The sequence below is a fragment of the Zingiber officinale genome, chromosome 4B (assembly GCF_018446385.1).
Source record: "Zingiber officinale cultivar Zhangliang chromosome 4B, Zo_v1.1, whole genome shotgun sequence".
NCBI lineage: Eukaryota > Viridiplantae > Streptophyta > Magnoliopsida > Zingiberales > Zingiberaceae > Zingiber > Zingiber officinale.
This window is the reverse complement of record NC_055993.1, coordinates 11,945,365-11,968,938: the sequence shown is the minus strand read 5'-3', so window position 1 is coordinate 11,968,938 and position 23,574 is coordinate 11,945,365. Positions and strand designations below refer to the sequence as shown.

Here is a 23,574-nt window from a genome sequence, read left to right as displayed (position 1 = left end):
ACAAACTATCAGGGCACATCTGTATTGTAACGGTATAGATATGACATATCATACATGGATATGGCACGGCGAAAGATCTACGATAGGGATTTCACAAAATGAAAGTGACCAAGTAGGGCCAAATGAATATGTTCGTGAGGAACCAATAAATATGGTTCATGATGCATATGATAGTTATGCTGAGAATCCAACCCAATTCAATAAGCTTCTTGAAGATGCCGAGACACCTTTATATCCGGGATGCACTAAATTTACAAGGTTATCTGCAATTGTGAAATTATTCAACTTGAAGGCCAAATATAGTTGGAGTGATAAAAGTTTCACTGACCTACTCAGTTTGTTAGGAGAAATACTTCCAGATGACAATAAATTGCCTTTATCTCTGTATGATGCAAAGAAAAGCTTATCTGCATTAGGGATGGATTATGTAAAAATTCACGCTTGTCCTAATGATTGTATCTTATACCGGAAGGAGTATGAGGATTTAACTAATTGCCCTACTTGCGGGATGTCAAGGTGGAAGTTGGGAAAAAAAAATATGATAAATGAAGGAATTCCTGCCAAGGTTTTGTGGTACTTCCCCCCTATTCCAAGATTTCAAAGAATGTTTCGGAATAAAGAGATATCTAAGGAGTTGACTTGGCATGCCGAAAAAAGACTTTGTGATGGATATTTACGCCATCCAGCTGATACACCTTCTTGGAAAATAGTTGATCGCAAATGGCCAGATTTTGGTATTGAGGCAAGAAATCTCAGATTGGCTATATCAGCTGATGGGATGAATCCTCATGGTTTAATGAGTTCTGCATATAGTTGTTGGCCAGTTTTAATGATTACTTATAATCTTCCTCCATGGTTGTATATGAAGAGAAAATTTATGATGCTCACATTGTTAATTTCTGGTCCCAAACAGCCGGGAAATGATATTGATGTTTACTTAGCACCTCTAATTGATGACTTAAAATGCTTATGGGATATAGGTGTCGAAGCATATGATGCATATCGCCAAGAAACTTTTATGCTTAGGGCTATCTTATTATGGACGATCAATGATTTTCCTGCATATGGGAACATGTCAGGATGCATTGTGAAAGGATATCATGCATGTCCTATTTGTGGTGAAGATACCTATTCAACAAGGTTGAAGCATAGTAGGAAAATGTCTTATACAGGTCATAGAAGGTTTCTACCTGCAACTCATCCTTATCGAAGGCAACGGAAGGCATTTAATGGGAACCAAGAATTTAACCCTGCTCCAAAACCATTAAGTGGTGATGAAGTTTTTGAAAGAGTTGAAAGAATTAATTGTCATTGGGGAAAATGAGTAGAAAGTCTCAGTCGAATGATGATGTAAAATCATGCTGGAAAAAAAAATCAATTTTCTTTGAACTTCAGTATTGGAAACATCTATACATTCGACATGTTCTTGATGTGATGCACATTGAAAAGAATATTTGTGAAAGTCTTATCGGAACGTTACTTGATATTCCAGGAAAAACAAAGGATGGAGTAGCAGCGAGATTAGACCTTTTGGAAATGAATGTCTGGACAGATTTGGCACCAAGGATGGGGGAGAAGAAAACATTTTTGCCAGCAGCCTGTTATACACTTAGTAAGGATGAGAAAAGGAAAATTTTGAATTCTTTGTTTGGAATACAACTTCCATCATGTTACTCATCTAATGTTAAAAACCTCGTGTCGTTGAAGGACTTAAAACTTATTGGCCTTAAGTCACACGACTACCACGCTTTAATGCAACAATTGCTTCCTGTGGCGATACGTGGTGTTTTGCCCAAACATGTTAGAGACACTATCACTCGCTTGTGTTTCTTCTTCAATGTGTTATGTAATAAAGTGATAGATGTTTCAAGGATGGATGATATGCAAAGAGAGATTGTGACAATATTGTGTTTACTTGAAAAGTATTTCCCCCTTCATTTTTTGATATAATGATTCATTTAAGTGTTCATCTTGTGCGGGAGGTGAAACTGTGTGGACCGGTTTGGTATAGGTATATGTATCCATTTGAAAGATACATGAAGATTTTGAAAGGTTATGTGCGAAATCGCAATCGACCTGAAGGGTGTATGGCTGAATCTTATATTGCTGAAGAGGCTGTTGAATTTTGCTCAGACTATCTGTCTAGTGTGCACACAATTGGGATCCCATCAAGTCATCGACAAATAGAACTTACTAAGCCTTTATCAGGTGCAGTAGTCTACTCCACTACTCACGATGAGTTGACGCAAGCACATCGTTATGTATTGGCAAATGATGTTGAGATTGATCTCTATATCGAGTAATGTATCTAACTTATTAATATTTTAATGTGGTTTGCTTACATTCTGTTGGTTTATTTATACCAAATAATTTGATTAGGGAACACATGACGTATTTGAATGCAAGATTTCCTCGTAAGGCTAAGTCCAAGAAGTGGTTACAAGATGAGCATAATCGAACGTTTATTACTTGGTTGCGTGATCGTGTAAGTTTCTTTAGTATTACATATTGGCATACATTCATTTTCATATTTATGCATAATTAAAATTTATTGCATAAAAATTTAGGTTGTTGATGTAGTTGACCATTCCACTCATCAAGTTTCAGAAAGATTGATGTGGATAGCTCATGGGCCTAACAAGCAAGTACTAAAATACTCTAGCTATTTGATTGATGGGGTTACTTATGCTACAAAAGAGCGTGATGCTATACGAGTTGTTCAAAACTCCGAGTCAACTTAGTTGCAAAGACAATGCAAGTTGCAAGTGCAAAGGATAAAAATCCTATTGTGTCAGATATGGTTTTTTATGGAGTTATAGAAGAAATATGGGTAGTTGATTACCATAAATTTCAACTTCCAATGTTTAAATGTAATTGGGTGGAGCATAATAACGGCATTAAAGTAGATGATCTTGGTTTCACATTGGTAAACCTCAATAGACTTGGATTCAAATCTGACGCTTTTATCCTGGCAAGCCAAGCAAAGCAAGTATTTTACATTGAAGATCCTGAAGATCCTTTATGGAGTGTTGTACTTGCAACACCAAACAGAGACTACTTTGAATACCTAAAGGGCGAAGAGTTAGAGGACACTGCTATCCACTATCAATGTTTTAGTAGGGGGTTACCATCAATGGATATTGACGGAGAAGATGATAATGAACCACCATGTATTCGTGAAGACTGTGATGGAAGTTGGATTGACAATATTTAATTGCTGAATTTTTGCTTTTGAATATAAGTGTGTAAACAATTTACCTATGAGGATGAATTTGTGGACAATATTAATATGTTATATTCCTCACTTTAATTCGAATCAGATATGTTGTGATGTTGCTGCAAGTTTCTGCTTTTATCTTTTATTTTTTTTCATATTGTTGTGAATTTGTTGGTGTAAATATATCATCTTGCTGTGAGTTTATGCATGTTTCTAACTAAACTTATGTTGATCAGTCTAAGTTGTTACAGATCAATGGATTCTACTAGAAAGAGTAAGAGAATAGGGCAACTTGCAAAGTTGGACAAGGGTAAAGAAGTCATTACAGCTGCCCGTGAAGAGAGTTGCGAGGGTGATAAAGTGTTGGATTCCAAAGACACTATCTCCTCAAGAACTTCTAGAGGTCGCACACAGTTGGATAAGATTACAAAGCAAAGAATGCAAGGTATTAGAAATGAGGTGTCATTCAATAATTTTGGACAACCGATAGGACCAGCTGCTGTAGCCATGCAAAGTTACATTGGTGTCTTGGCTCGGCAAAAGGTTAATATTAAATACAAGACATGGAAGCAAGTCCCAATTGCTGTCAAAGAATTAATATGGGAATCAGTCAATGTAAGCAAGTTAGCATGTTTTAACAATTATAATATTTCACTACTAATGATAGATATATTTTATGTTTGTCTTAATTAATCTTATTAATGTTTTCCACTTATTTGATGTACAGTTGATTTATAATGTTGACTCAAAGTGGAAAAAGGGATGTTTGAGGTCTGCAAACAGTAAGTGGAGGCAATACAAGACCCATCTCACCCAAAAATTTATTTTAAGCAGGCGTGACAAACCTGAGGAGTTGAATGAGCCACCTGTTGGCTTTGAAATTACAAGAGAAGATTGGCGTGCGTTTGTCATTAGTCGCATTTCTGAAGATTTCATTGTAAGATTCTAAATTTTTTCTTTTGAAACTATTCGATCATAATTCATTATGTATTATTCAAATTTGATATGTCGCCTGTTTGAAATAACTAGAAACTCAGTGATCAACAAAAAGAGCGAAGGAAAAAAAATAGATATCCTCATCGACTCTCACGCAAAGGGTATGCACGCTTTGCTGAAGAAATTGTAAGTATTTTTAAAATATATTTCCTCTAAGAACCCTCTAATTGATTCACATTAAATTATTTCACATTTGTTATTTGATTTTTCTTTGTTGTAGGGGACTGAATTATGTGATGATAATGACATCAATAGAGCTATTATGTGGAAGAAAGGACGCGCCAACAAAGGAGGAGAGTTTGAAGGTGAAGATTTGGTGGACACAGTACACAAGATTGTAAGTAAATTTTCATGTTCTTCTGATAATGACTTCAATATATCTTCTAGTTTTCGAGAGTAAAGTTGCATGCATGCATACCCTTTGCGTGAGGAAGCCAAGGCAAGCAATGCAATGAGTTAATGACCATTCCTTGCATAGCTTGAATTCTCAGTACTAGAGCATGTATTGAGGAAGTAAATGGTGAATGAATGCATTGAGAGCTTAGAGGTGACGGGTTTATATAGAACAGATGTGGATTTACTAGGTATCTAGGTTTGAAATGTTCTTACTTGGAGAAGAGATCAAGTCGAAAAGTCTATTACATGCAGTGGTTTCCTTTTGCTGCAATCAATTAATGGTGAATGCATTGAGAACTTAGAGGTGATAGCTAGAGTTTCTATAGAACAGATGCAGATAAATCAACCAGGTTTGAAACGTTCTTGGCAGTAAGCAATTTGTAAGCTTCAGTAACCCAAGGGCCAGTAAAGTTGTTCCCCAGACCACTGCTCTGAAGCTTCTATTATGTTTTCCCACTTGATTGGTGACAAATAAAGCTCCTTGTCTCCTTGAGCATTCTCTTTGTGCTGTTTTAGTTTGAATTAAAGCATAAGATTCATGAATCGGAACTTGAGAGGTTGGGAACAACTTTACTTTTGATTATTCTTTCCTGCAACTCCAGACAATTAGCTTCAATTATGTGGTGGTCCTCTCTTTATGGGTTTGTGTAGTGAAAATTTATTAAAATTTTGTCATTTTATTAAACTTGTAGTCAATTGCTCAATCAAATATGTACTTTTTTTAGAACTGTGCAGAAGTAAATATATGATTGAATGCCAAAAAAGGAAAAAATATTTCAAAGTCAACTTCATATTTGTTCAATATGACTTACTAAGCACTTGACTTGAGCTATCACGGGAAGAACCGGCCTGGACATCAGTATTTTTTAAACCAATATTGCATATCCTTGGTAATTATCCTTGGTAAAGTACTGATAATTCTTTTTAATGTTGCATTACAGGATGAATATATACAGCAAAAGAGGGAGGGTAAGCTGCAATGTGAAGGAGCAAAAGAGGATATTCTTACCAAGGCACTTGAAACTCAGGAATATTCTGGGCGTGTCCGGGGTATCGGAGGTCATATCAACCCAACAATCTATTTCAATGTTGGTAGAACAAGGAAGAAATATGATGTTACCCTAGATATAATCGCTGAGTATAAAAGGGAGCTGAAGGAGGCGAAGATGCAAATTTTAGAACAAGATGTACGCATCCAAAAACTTGAAGCATTAATGCATAAAAGGGGTGCATGGGACAATTCAATTGATGACAAAGGCAGTTGCTCGGTGAAGTTTCATCAGAAGAATATTGAAGAAGATGACGTACAGATTGTGGGTAAAGACGAAGTTTTACAGGTAAAATACAAGTTATAGTGATATTCATTATTATTATAGCATTATAAACTAAATATAATCAACATGTTTTTTTTTAATATTTTAGGGTCAATCAGTTGCATTGACATTGGAATCTTGCTCAAATATTGCTGCATATGGTACAATTGTTTGTTTCAATGGCATGGAAAAAATGCTTCATGGTATTCCATTTCCCAAGAATTGCATTCGAGTCTCCATTGATCAAGCAGTGGACAAATCCGCTCCTTTGCCATATCCAATTCCAAGTGAATGTGAAGTAATTGGTGATGCCATAGGAACTGTTGTGGCTTGGCCTGAACAGCAGATTGTGAAGCAAGATGAGGTATATGAGATATTATATTTCTAATTATATTGTCACTTTATTATTATATTTCTAATTATATTGCCACTTTATTATTATTCAACCTAGCTATCTAACTTGTTTATATTTGAAATTATTAGAAGCCTAGAAGGAAGAAGTTTGAACGAAAAAAATCAAAACCTACTTTGTCAACAAGTGTCCCAAGAGCATTACATATGTTATATTGTTACAGGAAGCATGCTCTAGATGGAGGAAAATGTATATCAATGTGCTTAGATAATGAAGTGTTTGATGAAGATTGTGAACTTTTTCTTGACCTTGAGGACATCAATTCTTTGTATCATTTGGAGTCAATTTTAGGAAATTTGATCGTTGCCTACATATGGTAAGTAAGTTTATTTAAGCAATTTCAGCAACTTTTTCATCACATGTTTGCTTCCCAATTTTAGCAACTTATTATGGTTTATTGTTACAATTTCACCAACTTATTATGAGTGATCATTATTTTTTAATCCACATGATTGTTTTGTATCTAAATTTTATTATTTAGTATCTAAATATTATTTTCTCGGTTCAACTGCATTGCTTTACTTATGCTGGGAAATTACTGCATTGCTTTATGTTTGATGGGAAATTCTAATATCTAGCAAGACAGAAAATCCCTGATTTGAACTGCAAGAAGTTTACTAATATTGTTGTGTGAACAAGTTTACTCTTGAAAAATTCAACTTCTAGTAATTTTCTCATACCATGTTATTCTCATTAAGTTAATAGTTCATCATTTCTATTGAGAGGTTTACTAATATCAATTGATGTGGTACACTTTACATAAATATAGCTCATTCATTTTCAACCGGCCCTTAATGTTTGCCTTCTGCCATTTGTTCTTCTAGACAGGAAGTACTTTGCTCATATCTTTTTCTTGTATATTTTAAGTATCTTAAATGTGCTTGTCCTCAAGAAATAAAAGAATTTGCATGTATACATTTCTGGTATGTTTAATATGCAAGACTGTTCATAGTAAGTTCTCATGTATGGATGTTACTATCATCAACCATAACTTAGTGTTATGAGTGATCATTATTTTTTCCAACTTATTATGAGTGTTTTGTATCTAAATTTTATTATTTAGTATCTAAATATTTTTTCTTTGCAATGATAGGTGTCTGTATAAAAAGATGGTGAAAGATACCAAGACAAAGAAATTCAGATTTATGAATCCTCACAAACTCCCATATCTGGCAAAAACGGCACAAGACAAATCAGTTAAGCTTGAAACCCTGAATCAAAGGGCAACTCTTTTAGCAGATAAGCTGACAAGTGCATCAACAGATCAACTAGTGTTAGTGCCATGTAATGTCGGGTAAGCAAGAAGTAAAACATCACTTTCAATTGCTTCCTTTCGATAATTTATTCAATTTTATGATCTAATCCTATGTATTTGCCTAGTTTCCATTGGAATCTTAGTGTTATTGAACCTTACAAGGATGCTATTTACTTGCTGGATTCCCTAAGTTGCCGCATTCGCGATGATGATTCAAAATACGTAATGGAAATGTGAGTTCAGATTTCTTTTAGTAAATATTTATTATAATAAAAATCTTATTTAACAAATATTCTTAACGTATGAAGGGCCTTAAAATTGTTTAATTCAACCAAGGGAAGGAAAGGTAGGAAAAATGTTAAGTGGGAAGTAGTTAAGGTATGTGTACTTTTGTTTAACATATATTGTAATGTGTATAATTTTCATTAACAATTTGACTCTAATTACTATATATAGGCTCCTCAACAACCGGATGCGAAACAATGTGGTTTTTTTGTGATGCGATTTATGAGAGAAATTATTGAAGAAGTTGAGACTATTGAGAGAGATTCACTGCAATCAATAGTAACATTATTTAGCTTATCGAAAATTATTTGTCATAAACTATTTAAAATTGCAAAGTGATCAGTGTTGATTCTTGTTTCCATTAACATAAATTGTTTATGCTCACAGTTCACAAAAATAGGTTTCTCTCGTGAACAAAGTGATGAGGGTCGGTCAGAGGTGGCGGAGTGCATACCAGATCATATTTATGAATAGGTATGGAATGATAGTTGCCATAATTCTATTTAGATTTAAGTTCATGGAATGGTGGTTTTTTGGTGGAATCATAGTTAATGCCAATTTTTTTGATGCAGTGCATAGTTACCAGATCGACCTTGAGCGATTGACCCCAAAGAAAAGTTGTCACTGAAGTTTAAAAACTTGTGAAAATTTTTAGTGAATGATGATGTTTTGTGAATGATGATGTTTTGGAAAAATTGTCACTTAGGTGAAAGGATGTTTTCTGGATTAATATGCAAGTACAAAGCAATGTATTATATGTTATTCAGTAAAGTTCATCATTGTAAATTATCTAGTTTCTTTATCTAGCTTTTGTTCCACTATTGGGTTTGTTTTTCTAATAATTACTCGTGCAGAAAAATACTGAGCAAGAAGCTGTAGATCTTATAATCAGGTAAAGTAGAAAAAGTTAACTACTTCATTATGCTTTCATCTTAGTATTTGTATATTTGATTTGTCTTCTTTGAACCAACTTCAAGTCAAAAAGCTGGATCCTCTAGATAGCTGTTAAAAATAAGGTATTATTTGGTTTGTCGATGATCTTAATATTTGGTAATATTTGGTCTTTGATGCTCACGACAAAGTTCCAACACTGCATGATTACCTTGTTCAAGCAGATTGCTCGCTGCCTCGATAGCTCGCATTTTCAGGTTTGTTTCATCATTGATATTCCTTCTTTTTAGTGTTCTATATTAAAAGGAAATACTAACTGTCGATGAGATTGTTATCCTCTTGCTTGAACATGAACCAAAGTATATAAATTTGACCTTTTGATCTGAAAGTATAAAAAAAAGTTAATTGGATACTAGTTTTTTAATTTTTTTTTGCAGTTGCATTTGTTGTATTTTCATATGTTTCTCAGTGAACTTCTAAACAATTCTTTTTTCATTAATTTATTAAGGCTTATTATAAGTTTCAGTTTGATGGTGCAAATTGTTTTCTTTTGTAATCCATCTGTTTCTTCTTTGGTTTAGGAAAGTTGAAGTGAATCCCTTGATAGCTGTTTCATAGGTTTGTTCCATTATTTTCCAGTACGTACTGGAATCACTATCAATAGCCCTCAAGGACTGTTTACAACCTTGCAATCAAATTAATTGGACTTATAATCTAATGTATGGTCATCTGGAGCATGAATATTGGAGGATTCATGAATGACTCTTCGGATGATGAATGTATGTCATTTAATATTGGTTCATGTATTTATTTAGATACATCTTGAGTATTCCTATAAATACCCTATGTATTTAACAATTCAAAGATGAAGAAAATCAAGTAGTTGAACACTAACACTTGGACGCCAACATTTTTGAGTTGGCGCCTAGATTTGACCATCTAATAGACACGGCTAAAGGATCAACTTCTATGAACACCCTTAATAACTTATACAGATATTTGTGAACAATTAGGTTGGTGGCTATCATTTATCCTCCCTTTTTGTTGTTTTTTCCATGTACCCAATGCAGCTTTCATTTCAAAGGTTCCAAGCTGATGAACAAGGATGGGTGGACACAATCAAGTCAGTGCGATTTGGAGGAGCTGTCAGGATTAGTACCATGGATTGGCTTGGGCAATCTCAATATTTGCGTCAAACTGTCTTCTGGCCTTCCCTATCATCTGCAGTATCTGAGGTATACTATGCACATTTACCGTGAATTTTCCTTATTGAGCTTGGGCTAGTGATGATGAATGTATTTTATTTCAAGAACCGTATAAGCAAGTGTTCGTGCATCTAGTTTTATAACAATGCACTTCGTATCTTTGATCTAAAAAGCTTCTGAAACAAGTCATCTTCTCCAAGCATGCCCTGGTCAACATGCTAGTCACCTACTGGAGTCATTTCCTCGATGGCACGGATGAATACCTGAAATCCATCCTCTACTCCACCATTCTTTGCCACTCCTCAAGCCGAAACAACTGCAAAGGTAGAGTCAACATCAAGTATTACATTGTGCCTGGCTACAAGAAGACCGGGGCCGCAAAATCCAATAAAGACAGGTCAAACATCAAGTAGCATTTTGTAACTTATTCCTCTTAGGTTATATGCTTGGTTAATATATATGCTTAGAACTTGTAAAGACAGGTCAAACATTAATATGCTTGGTTAATATATCCATCTACAGCACTCCCGCTTTTTCCTCTAAATATGATTTTCATTTAGCACAGAACTAATGCCAATTTTTTTATTTTGATGCAGTGTTTAAAAAGCTTGAGTAGAAGTTGGCCCTAAAGAAAACTTGTCAATTACGATATAAACACACTTACGGTATGAATTACATGTATATATAACATTGACATATTATTTAGTACGAGATTTACATGTATGAAAGTTTTCATACAAAATTTCTTGATTGCCTACAACCCAGGTGTGCTGATGACAAGTTGAAGAAGATGGCTCTAAGAGTGATAGCTGAAAGCCTTTCGGAAGAAGAGATTGTTGGACTTAAAGAAGCAATTCCATGCGATGGACACCAACAACAATGATTAGTCAATGATGAGGTTTTGTAAAACTTGTGTGTTTGAAAAATTATTGTCATGAAGTTAAGGATAACTTGTATGATACAAATTTAATTTGTGGATCAATATGTATACATTTTGTTTGTATAATATAAAGTTTTATTTATTTGTTAAATAGTCTTATTATAAAAATGATTGTGGTTGTGGATATTCAATTATATGTAAATTTTGAGTATTTTTATAATTTTGCTATTTAATTAAAAAACAATTTAAAAGACAACGTTTTTAAGTAATAAAAGACAACGCTTAAAAAACAATGTCTTTGAGACCAACCACAACGCTTTTAAAGCGTTGTCTTTGATATGTGCATTTTTACAACAACATCTTTAACAACGCTTTTTAAGAACGAATAGACAACGCTTAAAAAGCGTTGTCTTTGTGACCAACCACAACGCTTTTAAAGCGTTGTCTTTGATATGTGCATTTTTACAACAGCATCTATAACAACGCTTTTTAAGAACGAAAAGACAACGCTTAAAAAGCGTTGTCTTTGTGACCAACCACAACGCTTTTAAAGCGTTGTCTTTGATATGACTTTCTACAACACCATCTACAACATCACTTTTTAAGTACATATGACAACGCCAAAAAAGCGTTGTTGTTTAGCTTTTTTCTTGTAGTGATTAAAGGTATGACAATAAATTTAGACAATATGTTTGCAAAGTTTACTGAGTATACAAGCATAAATATGACTGAAGTTGAAATGAAAAGAAAAACAACTCAAAGTTGAGGAGATGAAAGTAAACATTGCCAAGATGAAAGCAAAAGTTGCCTTAGCCAAAGTTGAACTAAAGAAATACACAATCTTGTCAAAGGACACTTTGCAAATGACAGAGGAGTAATTTATCATCCATGAACATCTATGTCAAGAGATTAGGGGAAGATGAAATATGTAATTTTCATTTATTGTAATTTTTAATTATTGTACTTTTCAACTAAGGGCTTCTGCAATGGGCGTTAATGTGAAACGTTAATGCCAACGTGTCACACTTTTATTGTTACTGTAGCATTAACGCGTTCAATTCTTTGAATGTGTTAATGCACAGATTTAATATAAATAAATAAAAAAAGCATTAACACATTCAAGTGTTAAAGGCGTTGCGGATGCCCTAATGTAATTTTTTATTATTGTACTTTTCAATTAATGTAATTTTCAATTGATGTTGTGAGACGAGAGGAAGACACATGAGCAAGAGGGGCATTTTGGATATTTTACTGTAGCCCTTAGGGCACGGTCCACGAAAAGGAGAAGGGGGCTCTTCGTTTTCGCTCTAGCTGCCAATGTCGCCCACCCTTTCCATGCAAATGCCATTGACTCCCCCTCGCAGCCGCTTCCACTCCTACGAGCGGTCGCCTCCTCTCTCCCGTTCACGCAAGTCGCCACCCCATGCCGCTTCCGACGCCGCCTCCCTCTCCTGTGCTCTTTCTCATGACGAAGAGGTCGACAACGTTGTCAGTGGCGCCTCGGCCCTCTCTCTCTCTCTCTCTCTCTCTTTTATATGACCAAGCCGCTTCTAGCGTTCGCTGGCCCCATAGCTGCCCCCGTCGCCTCATGCATATGAGCGTCGTTGCATCCCCTCACGCGAGCAGCAGCCCCCAAATAGGCCTTTACACACATGCTTCCTTCTCCACATCAGGCGACTCACCGGCAACAATGACCACACTGCCCTCTTTCTCCCTCATCGTTGTCCCGCTGCCACCAGTGGTTGCCGTCTCCATGTAATTACCAACAAATGTTGCCTCCGCGCCGCTACCTGCGGTTGCCGCCTCCAGCACCACCTTCAGAGGCCGCTGGCACCTCCAGCGACCAGCGCCTACCTACAGCGGCCAAAGCCACCTGACGCACATTGTCACCCTTCGATCTGCGCTACGCATGATTTCGATGTCGATCCAGCCCCCGATCCGTGTTGGCATGCACTTTTGATGTCATTCAACCTCCTTCAAGTCACCACAATCGTGCACCTCGCTATTGTGTTCCGGCTTTCAAGCCGAGGCTATGTTCTAGTCTTCGTGTCGTCCAACCTGTGTGTCATTGTCATATCTCAGCCTGCGCGCCGCTGTCATATTTTAGCCTACGTGTCACATTCTAGATCCATGCCGCATCCGACTCCGCGCCATCAGATCCAGCTCCTCATCCGACTCACATTTATCTATTCTTTCGAGTCACGACGACTTAATTAGCGTCACAACCAACTTACCAGTCTACTAAAGGGCACCTTTTGGGCCAAGATACGTTTTCTATGCTTATTCTCCATGCACTTCAGTATTCTACTATTTATTCTACTCCTTGTATATTTTTGGGATCTGCCTCAAGTATCGAGGTATCAGGGACTGGGGCAACCCGATGACTGTCTGTAGGTAGCGTTAACTAGAAGCCTTTTGACGACTTAGTTAACATAGAAGACAACCCATTATACCCTCCTCCATCCGGCCATGGCAGCTCAGTCAACATTCTAGTCACATCATTTCAGTTGTTCTATCTTCTCAGCTTGCAGACAGGATCATCAATTGTTGTACTTTTCAATTAATCTAATTTTTCATTATTGCACTTTTCAATTAATATAATTTCCTATTATTGTACTTTTTCAATTAATGCTTTCTTAGCTGGCCCGATTAAGACGCTAGCTCCTCTGTTTTTCAAATATTTTATTCATAAATAATAAATAAATAAATGGGGTGGCCCACCCAAACAAATATCCACAATTAATACATAATTTATGAGAATCATTCTATTAATATAGCTATTGGAATATATGTACAATTAATGTACAATTCGATTAATGGAAAGTAGTCGTTGGAATATATCTGTTCTCATATTGCCGTTGGTAAAAAAAATAAATAAATAGATACCATGTGCTCTATAATTCTTCATTCTAAACATAGACTTGAATTAGTTTTCTCTAGAATGTTTAATATTCAAGTAACAAGTGAAAATAAAATCCAAGTTGAAATTTTTAACAAAGGTTATGATTAAGGGAATGAGCTAATGTTATTGATACTTCAACAAAAGTGACAAATAGTGAAAGCATATCAAAGAAATAACGAGATGAGGCGAAGAAGAACGTTCATTCAAAGAAATCATGAAGTTGGGCATACGAGGCTCTTCAATGATTATTTCTCCACAAACTTGGTGTATCTAGGTCAAATATTTCGAAGACAATTTCACATACGAAGAGATTTATTTTGTCGCATAATGAATGCACTTGAAAGTCATTTTTTTTTTTTCAACAGAAGGATGATGCTACGAGAAGAAAGAGCTTGACACCACTATAAAAATGCACCGCTGCAATTCACCAATTATCTTATGGAGTCCTAACCGATCATCTTGATAAGTACCTATGCATGGGTCTTTTCAATTTCTGCAGTTATGTGGTTGAACTATTTGGTGATCAATATTTGAGAAAGCTGAATGTTGATGATATTCAACGTCTTCTTCAAATGCATGATGAGAGGCACGACTTCCCTGGAATGTTGGGTAGTCTTAATTACATGCACTAGGAATGAAAAAATTATCTCATTGCTTGGAAAGGCCAGTTTGCAAGAGATTATGCATGGATCACCAACAATCGTGTTTGAAGCAGTCGCGTCTCAAGCAGAGACATAGCCACTCAGGGGTTATCCTGGGTTGTAGCCCAGCCTTGAGTGGCTCTATATATATGTACCATGTAAAGAAGAAAAAAAAAACCAATAAGTCTTTTGCTTTGTTTTTAATTTTTTTTTACTAATTCAAAAACTTTTAGTTTACACGTAAGGTTAGAAACATGGTTCACGAATCTTTTTTTTTTCACTTTATAATTGTAGTTTTAATTCAACTATATATTTATTTAATTAATTTTTTTTATAATTATAAATACGGATCTATGCTTTCTCCAATCCATTCAGATTAAACTTATAAGATACATGCTTATTATTTCTTTAGGTACCAGCCAACTCCGGCCATGGACAGTAGCCCTTATTTCTACCCTCCTCATCTTTGACTCTAAAACTAGTCCAATTCTTTGCCTCACTCGCCTTGCTCATCCCATCGTCGTCCTTTTCTCGTCCTCCCTCGACGATATCACCTCCCTCCTCCCCTTGTTTACTCATCCCCATCCCTTTCATTGTCTCCACTTATGGTCAGGCTCTCAGCCCCGAATGCATAGTCATCGACATGATCGCTCTTGGCCGCGACTGCCACAACCGGATTGACATGTCCTCTATGTCAGCATACACATACATCGACAATGAAGGTGAGTAGTTATAGATTGAGATCCCGCGTGAGACGCTCGAGCATGGTCTCGCACTGCGCTCATGGACAGACTACCTTTACCTCATCGTCAGCATCACACTCTCTAACATCAAAGTCAACCATCAAACCTTCTGCGATGAACCTTAAATTTTTAATATCTACGAATTAGATAGAGAAAATTACATTTTCGGTCATGTAACTTGCACCTTTTTCAATTTTAGTCTTGTTATGAGTCAATTTATGTTCTTAGTCCTGTAACTTGTAATATTTTTCAATTTCAGTCCTTTTTCCTCCAAAATTAAAATTTTTCAACGGAAAATACTGAGTTGTAAATTGAATTTGGGGTATTTGATTTTTTATGACCCATTTGCCTTTTATATTCCAACCATAAACGAGACATTTTCCGTTGAAAAATTTCAATTTTGGAGGAAAAATAACTGAAATTGGAAAATATTACAAGTTACAGGACTAAAAGCGTAAATTGACTCATAACAGGACTAAAATTGAAAAATATGCAAGTTATAGGATTAAAAATTTCATAAATAATAAAAAAATAATAATTTAATAAAATTTTAAATTCAGTGAAATATAGAAAAAGATGAGATGCTAAATTGATCGCGCGAATTGATCTCAAACCTCTTCTATGATGTCCTTCACGGACTCACTCAATTCGGGATCAACCTAGTCCATCTCTAATTTCTGGATCAGTCCCTGGTCTCAAGACTTATGGATATGACATGCATTCCTTGATATCGTAGCTTCATGTAATGATATTAATGTGTTGTATGAATCTCCCATATTCAATAACGTCTTACAAGGAAATGCCTCGGAGATTAATTTCATAGTCAATGAGACTCAATATACGAAGGGGGTATTATCTAACATATGGAATATATCTGGAATGGACTACTTTCATGAAGGTTTTTCCTTGCCCAGAAAATCCCAAGAGGAGGTTGTTTATGGAAAGACAAAAGACTGCAAGAAAAAAATATTAAACGAGAATTTGGGGTGCTCCAAGCTTGATGGGCAATTGTCAAAGGTCAACTCATTATTGGTACAGAAAAAAATTAAAACATATTATGTTAGTATATATTATCTTATACAACATGATTGTCGAATATGAGAGGGTCGAGTGATAAATTGGTACAACGATGAAGGTGACGAACCTGCACAACTCATCAAAGGTTCGAATCAAGGATTTCATGATTATATCTGGACAAATTCTGAACTACGTGACAATCATGTGCATCATCAACTTCGTGCAGATTTAATTGAACATATTTGGTCATAATACAATAACAATCCCTAAAAGTGTTGTATTTTAATTTTATGCAAATGTAATTTTTTTTATATGCTGTATTCATTCATTTCAAATTCATAATAATATTTTAATTTTAAATATATATATTAATATTATTATTTATTTTAATTTTAAATAAATATATTTTAATTTTATGTAAAAAATATATATTTAAAATAATATTATTATTTGTTTTAAATAATAATGATTTTAATTGTGTAAATAAAATTAAAACTATATTTATTTAATGTATAAAAAAATAAAGATATGAAGAATAGCCATATTCATAAATAAGGTATATATATATATATATATATATATATATATATATATATATATATATATATGAGTCTTATATTTTTATGAGGTGATAATATTATATATATATATATATATATATATATATATATATATATGAGTCTTATATTTTTATGAGGTGATAATATTATAACACACAACCATGAGTTCATAGTTAACGGGTCGGATTCCATAAGAGATGGTGTGGCCGGATCCATAATGCGTGTAGTAGAATAACGACGCCGGCGTTGTGGCCGTTAGATCGAAGCACCGTGTGTGGCCCAATGAGTTGAGAATCTCGACCGCTGATCGCATCGAGTGGCAATTCCGTGATTCGACGGTCCTCTTCGATTCAATAAAGCGAGGAGGCAACAGGGGAGGGATCGATCTCTCGGCGACCATCTCCTCTTCCTCCCCCAAGCTAGCGTTCGATCTTCCAGCCACTGACACACCGATGGGGTTCGTTTCGTTCGCGGGGAGAGTTCTCTTCGCCTCCGTTTTCCTCCTATCCGTCTACCAGGAGTAAGCTTCGTCTTCTCTCACTCTTTGGTCCTTTCTTTTGACTTCAGATCTGCTCGTTTTTGGAGGTTGTAGCTACTCCTGTCCACAGAGATAGATTTTGCACGTTTCATATTCATAAATTTTTCTCTTAGGCTCGGAGTTCCATAACCTCGCGGTTGATTTGTTTATTGGATCGCTCTATAATTATTCTCGGAATCAAGTTTCCGATTTCATTAATGCCTGCCTTGTTGTTTGCTCTGATAAGAAATTGATTTCTGTTTGTTACTATCCCAGTCGGTGCCACATACTGGACAGACCAAACTTAGCATTTTTAAGATTATTGTTACATGAGGTTTCAGCGAGAAAGCGAGTTTCAGATTGTGCGTGATATATTTGAATGCCTTGCATAGAATTTATCTACTCTTCTAATTATTTTTATTCTAGTTTGTGATCCTAAACTTGGAGGTAAATGGTCATTATCATTTGATTCATTTCCCGTATCTGGGTCAGATTTAAATGATGACAGATAGGTTATTGTCATAAAACAACGCAATTGATGTGCTGACTGAATTTTATATTATTTTTTTTAAAAAAATTGTCTTGTATAAGAAATGTTGTATATGACCATACAACCCATCTTGATTCATTTTGCATCCTAAATACTACAATTTTCATAAAATCTCGTTGCACTGGGTGGTGTGAATCTTCATAGGCGAGGTTGTGTCCGTCTTGATTTAGAGATTTGATTGTTTCAAATGTTTGATCTTTTATGAACTTCTTCATCAATGTTACTTGTCTTTACAATTGGCCATTAAGGAGAAGAAAATTATGATTATATCTAGGGTTAGATTCCTCGGTCACATCTAATGCATGAGAACTAGCAACTCTCGGAACATCTAATGCACACCCAACATCCTTAATCCACATCTTTTAATTTCACGAATAAATTAGTTTCTTTTATTGGCCCAGACAATTTTTGTTATTTTGCATAACCTAAGACAAATTGCTTGTGGATCTCAATAAAGCATAACAGGTGCTAACCCACATTAAAACTGTGTTTATATTTATTTATGCTAATTTGTTTGATTACTTAGTTGAATGATTTTACAACAAATGATTTAACTTTATATGGTTAGCATCTGAGATACATTGCAGAATCTGTATTCTATGCTAGATAACATCTCTATAAATACTTAGTAATCTCCATATTGTGTGAGAAAATATCTGTGAGCTTTTCTGCATAACTGAAAACTGATTTCTTCTACAAGGAATTCATTTCTGCAAAACAAGGTTATATTTTGTAAACAAGAGTTATATCTGCAAAAACCTGTTGGACATTTTCAAAAAATATAGTACATAAAAAATTCAGCCATGCATGCAATTTTCTATTTTTGTCAAAACAGCGTTACTGATAGAGAACAATTATAGAAACATTTATGCTATTTTATAGAATAGTTAAATTGCATCGGAGGTAATGTTTTCTGGATTATGCAACACTTTAAAGGTTTTAGCACTTGAGATTTTTGCAAATATGTTTCAAGTTTTGAGAATTTATAAGTTATTTAAAGTTAACATTGAATGTAAGAAAATTATAAAAGAACCTGAAAGTCAAAACAAGATCTAAACATTATATCTGAAGTTGATTTGGCTCAAACAAACTTACATGGAGTATCATATTACAAGTGTTAACAAAAGAAATATTCAATCTGTGCATAATTGTAAAAAAAGATAGGATTAATGATCATAAAGATATTTTCTTCAATTTTCTTGCAAATACCCTTTGCCCCTTAGGTAGTCTTGAATTGTTAGTCTTTGATACTCTCTGTTCCTTGAAGTAGAAAAATCCAATGACTCAAGATTTTGAAGATGTTATGAACAATTCTAGGCTTTGTTAATCACAGTAAATTTAATCCTTTGAAGAATTATTACACTATTATATTTTTTTTAACATCGTAAATTGTTTATTCAATAATGTTAAAGGGGATTCCATAAGCACTCGAAGACACTTCTCTCATATGGAATTCAGTAAGCACTAGAAGACACCTAACAGACTATGTAGGCCAGTTGTAGTAGATTCGTTACTTCTGATCTTCCACCGGAGAGGAACCATCTTTAGAGAGAGCTACCAAATCACCTTGCTTGTAACCTACTAACCTTGTAGATAGTTTACCTTTCTTCTTACTCCAAATTTGATCAAGAACTAAGATCTTAGTCTATCTTGTCCTCTGATTCATTAAGATACAAGACCAATGTCTAAAAGGTTAACTAGTGAGAGTCAAATGAAAATTGAGATCAATTTAGAATCCCAGTCATAGTCAGAATTCTTGAGGATCCAATCCAAACCAAAGTCAAAACCAAATCCTATGGTAAATATCTTGGGTGTAAGAGTAAATTTTCTAGACCTAAAAAATCCAAACTAAAACTAAACCCTAGATGAGTTCTCTTAATTTGTTTGAATGCCTAAGGAGAATAAGACGGTAAAGCATCACCGCTTCAGCTATGCATGTGAATCTGGCAATCATCTTGCTTCTTCGGATGATTCAAATAGAGAAAATTTTCCAAAATTTCAAATCCCAAATTAAGAGGACACATGTCAACCTTCATAGATCCTGTGTTATTTTTTTTCATATTATTTGTTTAAAGATATGGTGGTGATTGGAGCAAAAGGTGATATCACTCATCTCAACCGGGCTAGTATCGCCCTCTCCCGGTAAGATACAAGCAAATAAATCACAAGGGGCATTTTACCCTAGCGTAGCGGCACTTTGCATGGGAGGTCAGACACCCAACAAGGTATTTTGCACGGGAATTGACCCTAGATAGGTACCAACTGCACCAACCCGTGAGGGTGAGATATGATGGTGATTAAGCACATAGAAGGTTGCAAAACAAATCTCATCATGTTTATAGTTTGTAGGATTTCTTAGTTTTGTACAAGGAACATAAAAAATGGCTTGTACTGCTACTATCGATTTTACAAACATTGGCTAATGCTAAAATTCAAATGGTTGTGCATACTTAATTTATTGTCTCGATTCCTTGGATATTAGCAGTGTTCTAAAAATTAGCCTAGGTAACCGCCTCGGCGCTAGGCGCCAGCCAGCCGCATCGAAAACATGTTAGTCGCCAGTCTAGGTGGCCTTGGTGCCTAGGCTGGATTAGGTAGCCTTAGGCGCCAACTAATCGGTTGAATCGTCTAGGGGCTACAAAAATAGTACAGAGTTTTCCTGATTTGTTTTAGTTTGAACTTTTAAATTTAAAGCTCAATTAAAAAAAACTGAAATGTAACCTTAAGTTTGTGCCCGATGATGATATTGAGTTTGTGTCCAATGAATAACAAGTTGTTGAAAATTATGGAAAACAAGAAATAGAATAAATTTGCGATATTTTATTTGTTGTGTAATTTTGAACTCATTTTAAATTTGATGTTATTGTGTTAGAGTCATAGAATGTGATTTATTATGTAATTTATGTTGATACCGTGGAATCCACCTAGGGGTGCCTAGTCCCCGCCTAGGCGTTAGGCGCTGGTCTAGCGCCCGACTAACGCTTAGCGAATTTTAGAACCTTGGATATTAGTTGTTTATCTACATGTTGGTTTCATTTTTTATAATTTCTTTGTTATTTGATTTTATTGATTTGAATATTACACTTTGATTCTAGTTCAAAAATGCATATCATAGTTTAATCGCTGCATTTCCATTTGGTAACTACTTGGTAGGTGATTGATTTTATGATGAACCTCATTTACAAAGGAAACTCTTCCTTTCTAGCAGTTTTGTTTTTAATCCTAGAATTGGTAGGTATTGATCTTTTGTTTTCAGGGTCATTGAATTTGGAGTTGATGGTGGGCCAGCAGCAAAGCTTCTTGCTCCAAAATATAATGCTTTTGCGAATCATATCACCTCACATCTAGGAATAAAATTCCCGGAAGTTGATGTAAGAATTCCTCCTTTTCATGTTTGTGTTCGGTATTTAGGGATCGAGTGATAGTTGATTAATATTCAGGAAATTGCACCTTTTCTCCTTGCTTCAGATGAAACATGTAGTTTCTGCTGCCATAGCTCTTAAAGGCCTTGGTGGTCTTCTATTCATCTTCAGCAGTTCCTTTGGAGCGTATATACTGGTTAGTAATGTTTCTCTTTGTTTGCCAGTATTTGGTAGCCTTTGGTTCTTGTTTCCCATTGCCAGAACAAAGACCAGATTGATAGCGAGGATTTTAAGATAATTTTAGAATTTAGATACTGCATAATTCAATCAGCAACTCATTGAGGCTGTACTTGTTCAATGGTGTAATATTATTTATCATTTTTTTTTTCCGGAAATGACACGATTCTTATAATTTTGAGTCCAAATAGATGAAGATTAACACGATTTGTTAATAATGTGATGCAATCTAAAACTATAGGTCTAATTTGTTGCAGTATAAAATTTGGATTAAAATATGATTAAACCTTGTAAGTTTATATCAAAAGTTTAGATTTGATAGTTTTAAATTTTACAAGTTGTTTTAATTAAGAAGTTGTAGAGTGTTTAATTGTTCTATGAGAAACGCCTCGAACCCCAATTATAAGTCATCTTTCAAGTTAATAAAATTACTAATCTTCGTCAGAGTCTTCTCCTTGTGGGAGTTTTAATTTCTCTATTAGATATTTCTCTGTGCTGTATCAATTTAGTATCGTTGCTCTGTATGAGATTTTTAGATTTTGTTGCTGCGATGACCACTGACACGTTGTCTCTCTTGCAGCTGCTTTACTTGACTTTTGCGACTCCAATCCTGTTCGACTTCTACAACTATGATATTCAAAAGCCAGAATTTGTAGAACTTTTTACCAAGTTCACAGAGGTTCTATCTTATATATATGTATCAGGTTGTTCACATCTGCCAAATAATCAACTATCGTAGTCTCATACATCGAGATTCCATCTTTTGCTGCAGAATTTGGCTCTTGCCGGTGCATTACTCTTCTTCCTCGGCATGAAGAACTCGACTCCCAGGCGGCAGCCCAAGAGGAAGGCCCCTAAATCCAAGACCCTCTGACGGAATCTGGTTTTGGTGGAACCTAAAATAGAAGTGTACCAGGTGTGTGAACTTCACGTCCTTGTAAAACACTCCTAGATTTTTTGTTTTTTCAATGACAACAACATTTTGTATTCGTACCAGGTTTCCCTTCTCCTTTACTCTCTATTAGTTTATATCAAGTGTTGACCCTTTAGATGATTTTGATCATTTAATTTAATCTCATGTATTGCTTTGTTCTTGCACTTCTCATTCAATCACAATCAAAATGTTGAAACATTAGCTTGGAACTTACTTCTGGACTTTTTGATGATTTTGGTAGATGATAATTCCTGTATAAGTGGACTTTTCAATTAACAACTAATCACAGTCGTTGCTTCGTCGACAAGCATAATTTAAAAGACATGTACTGGACTAATCGGTTCTGTCGAGTGACCCTCTGTTAGAGATCCGTTCCGCAGATCGCATCGAAAATCTACGGTTCCTTATCCACTTTGATTGCGTTAAAGCTTATTGACTTTTTCAAATATTTCGTCTTCAGCATGGACTTATATCCTGCATTTCCACTGGAGCGTAATTCATGTAAAGGAAAACTCGTAGATTAAAAAACAAAATGGAACGAAGCCTAATTCATAACGAACTAGGGGTGATCATTCGATTAATTTGATCCATAAATTGATCGAATTAATTAAAAATCGATTTAGTGGGCTAACTGAGTCAAATTAAAATTTATTAAAATTGAATTAATTGAATTAGTTATTTCATTTAACACCAAATTAATTAAATTTGTTTAAAATAATAATAAAAAAAATTATACAAAATTAATATCAAATTAACCGAATGCTCACCCCTATAACGAACGCTTTCTTTTTTCATTGTCAGACAAAAGAAGGAAGAAATATTCCAGCTTCTTTATGCAAAATCCTTACTTTTCAAATCTCAAAGGATTCGTTTTTTGGTTCGGATTTATTCTTGATAATCTTAGTTATCCATCCAAGGTTATCAACAAAAACTTTATTTGGTTTAGGTAATCGATGATTCTCGATTAATGTTCCATGCCCGACACGCCAGCAAAAGAGGCATGCAACCAGGAATCGGAAAATCTAAAAAAATTGAGGTTTTTCTTGATTCCGGGGTTAACAAATTTTTTTTACCCAAAATACCCTCGGGTAAGAGAAAAATATGACAAAAAAAACGTAAAGGAAAAAAAAATTTTAAAATTTAAATAACATAATTTTTTTTAAAAAAACATTAAAAAATATAAAAAACATAAAAATGAGAAAAAAACTTTAAAAAATAAAAAAAAACGTTAAAAACATTTTAAAAAAAATTGTAAAAAAAC

General features: G+C 34.8%; 1 protein-coding gene across 1 annotated transcript; it reads left to right on the top strand.

The window, feature by feature from the left end:
• The first annotated feature begins 17,076 nt into the window (after positions 1 to 17,076).
• On the top strand, positions 17,077 to 22,489 carry LOC121974724. Its single transcript, XM_042525907.1, has 5 exons — positions 17,077 to 17,233; positions 21,037 to 21,151; positions 21,249 to 21,338; positions 21,960 to 22,058; positions 22,152 to 22,489. The coding sequence occupies exons 1-5, from the start codon at positions 17,166 to 17,168 to the stop codon at positions 22,251 to 22,253; spliced, it is 474 nt and encodes a 157-aa protein (XP_042381841.1). The 5' UTR covers positions 17,077 to 17,165; the 3' UTR covers positions 22,254 to 22,489.
• Positions 22,490 to 23,574: the final 1,085 nt, after the last annotated feature.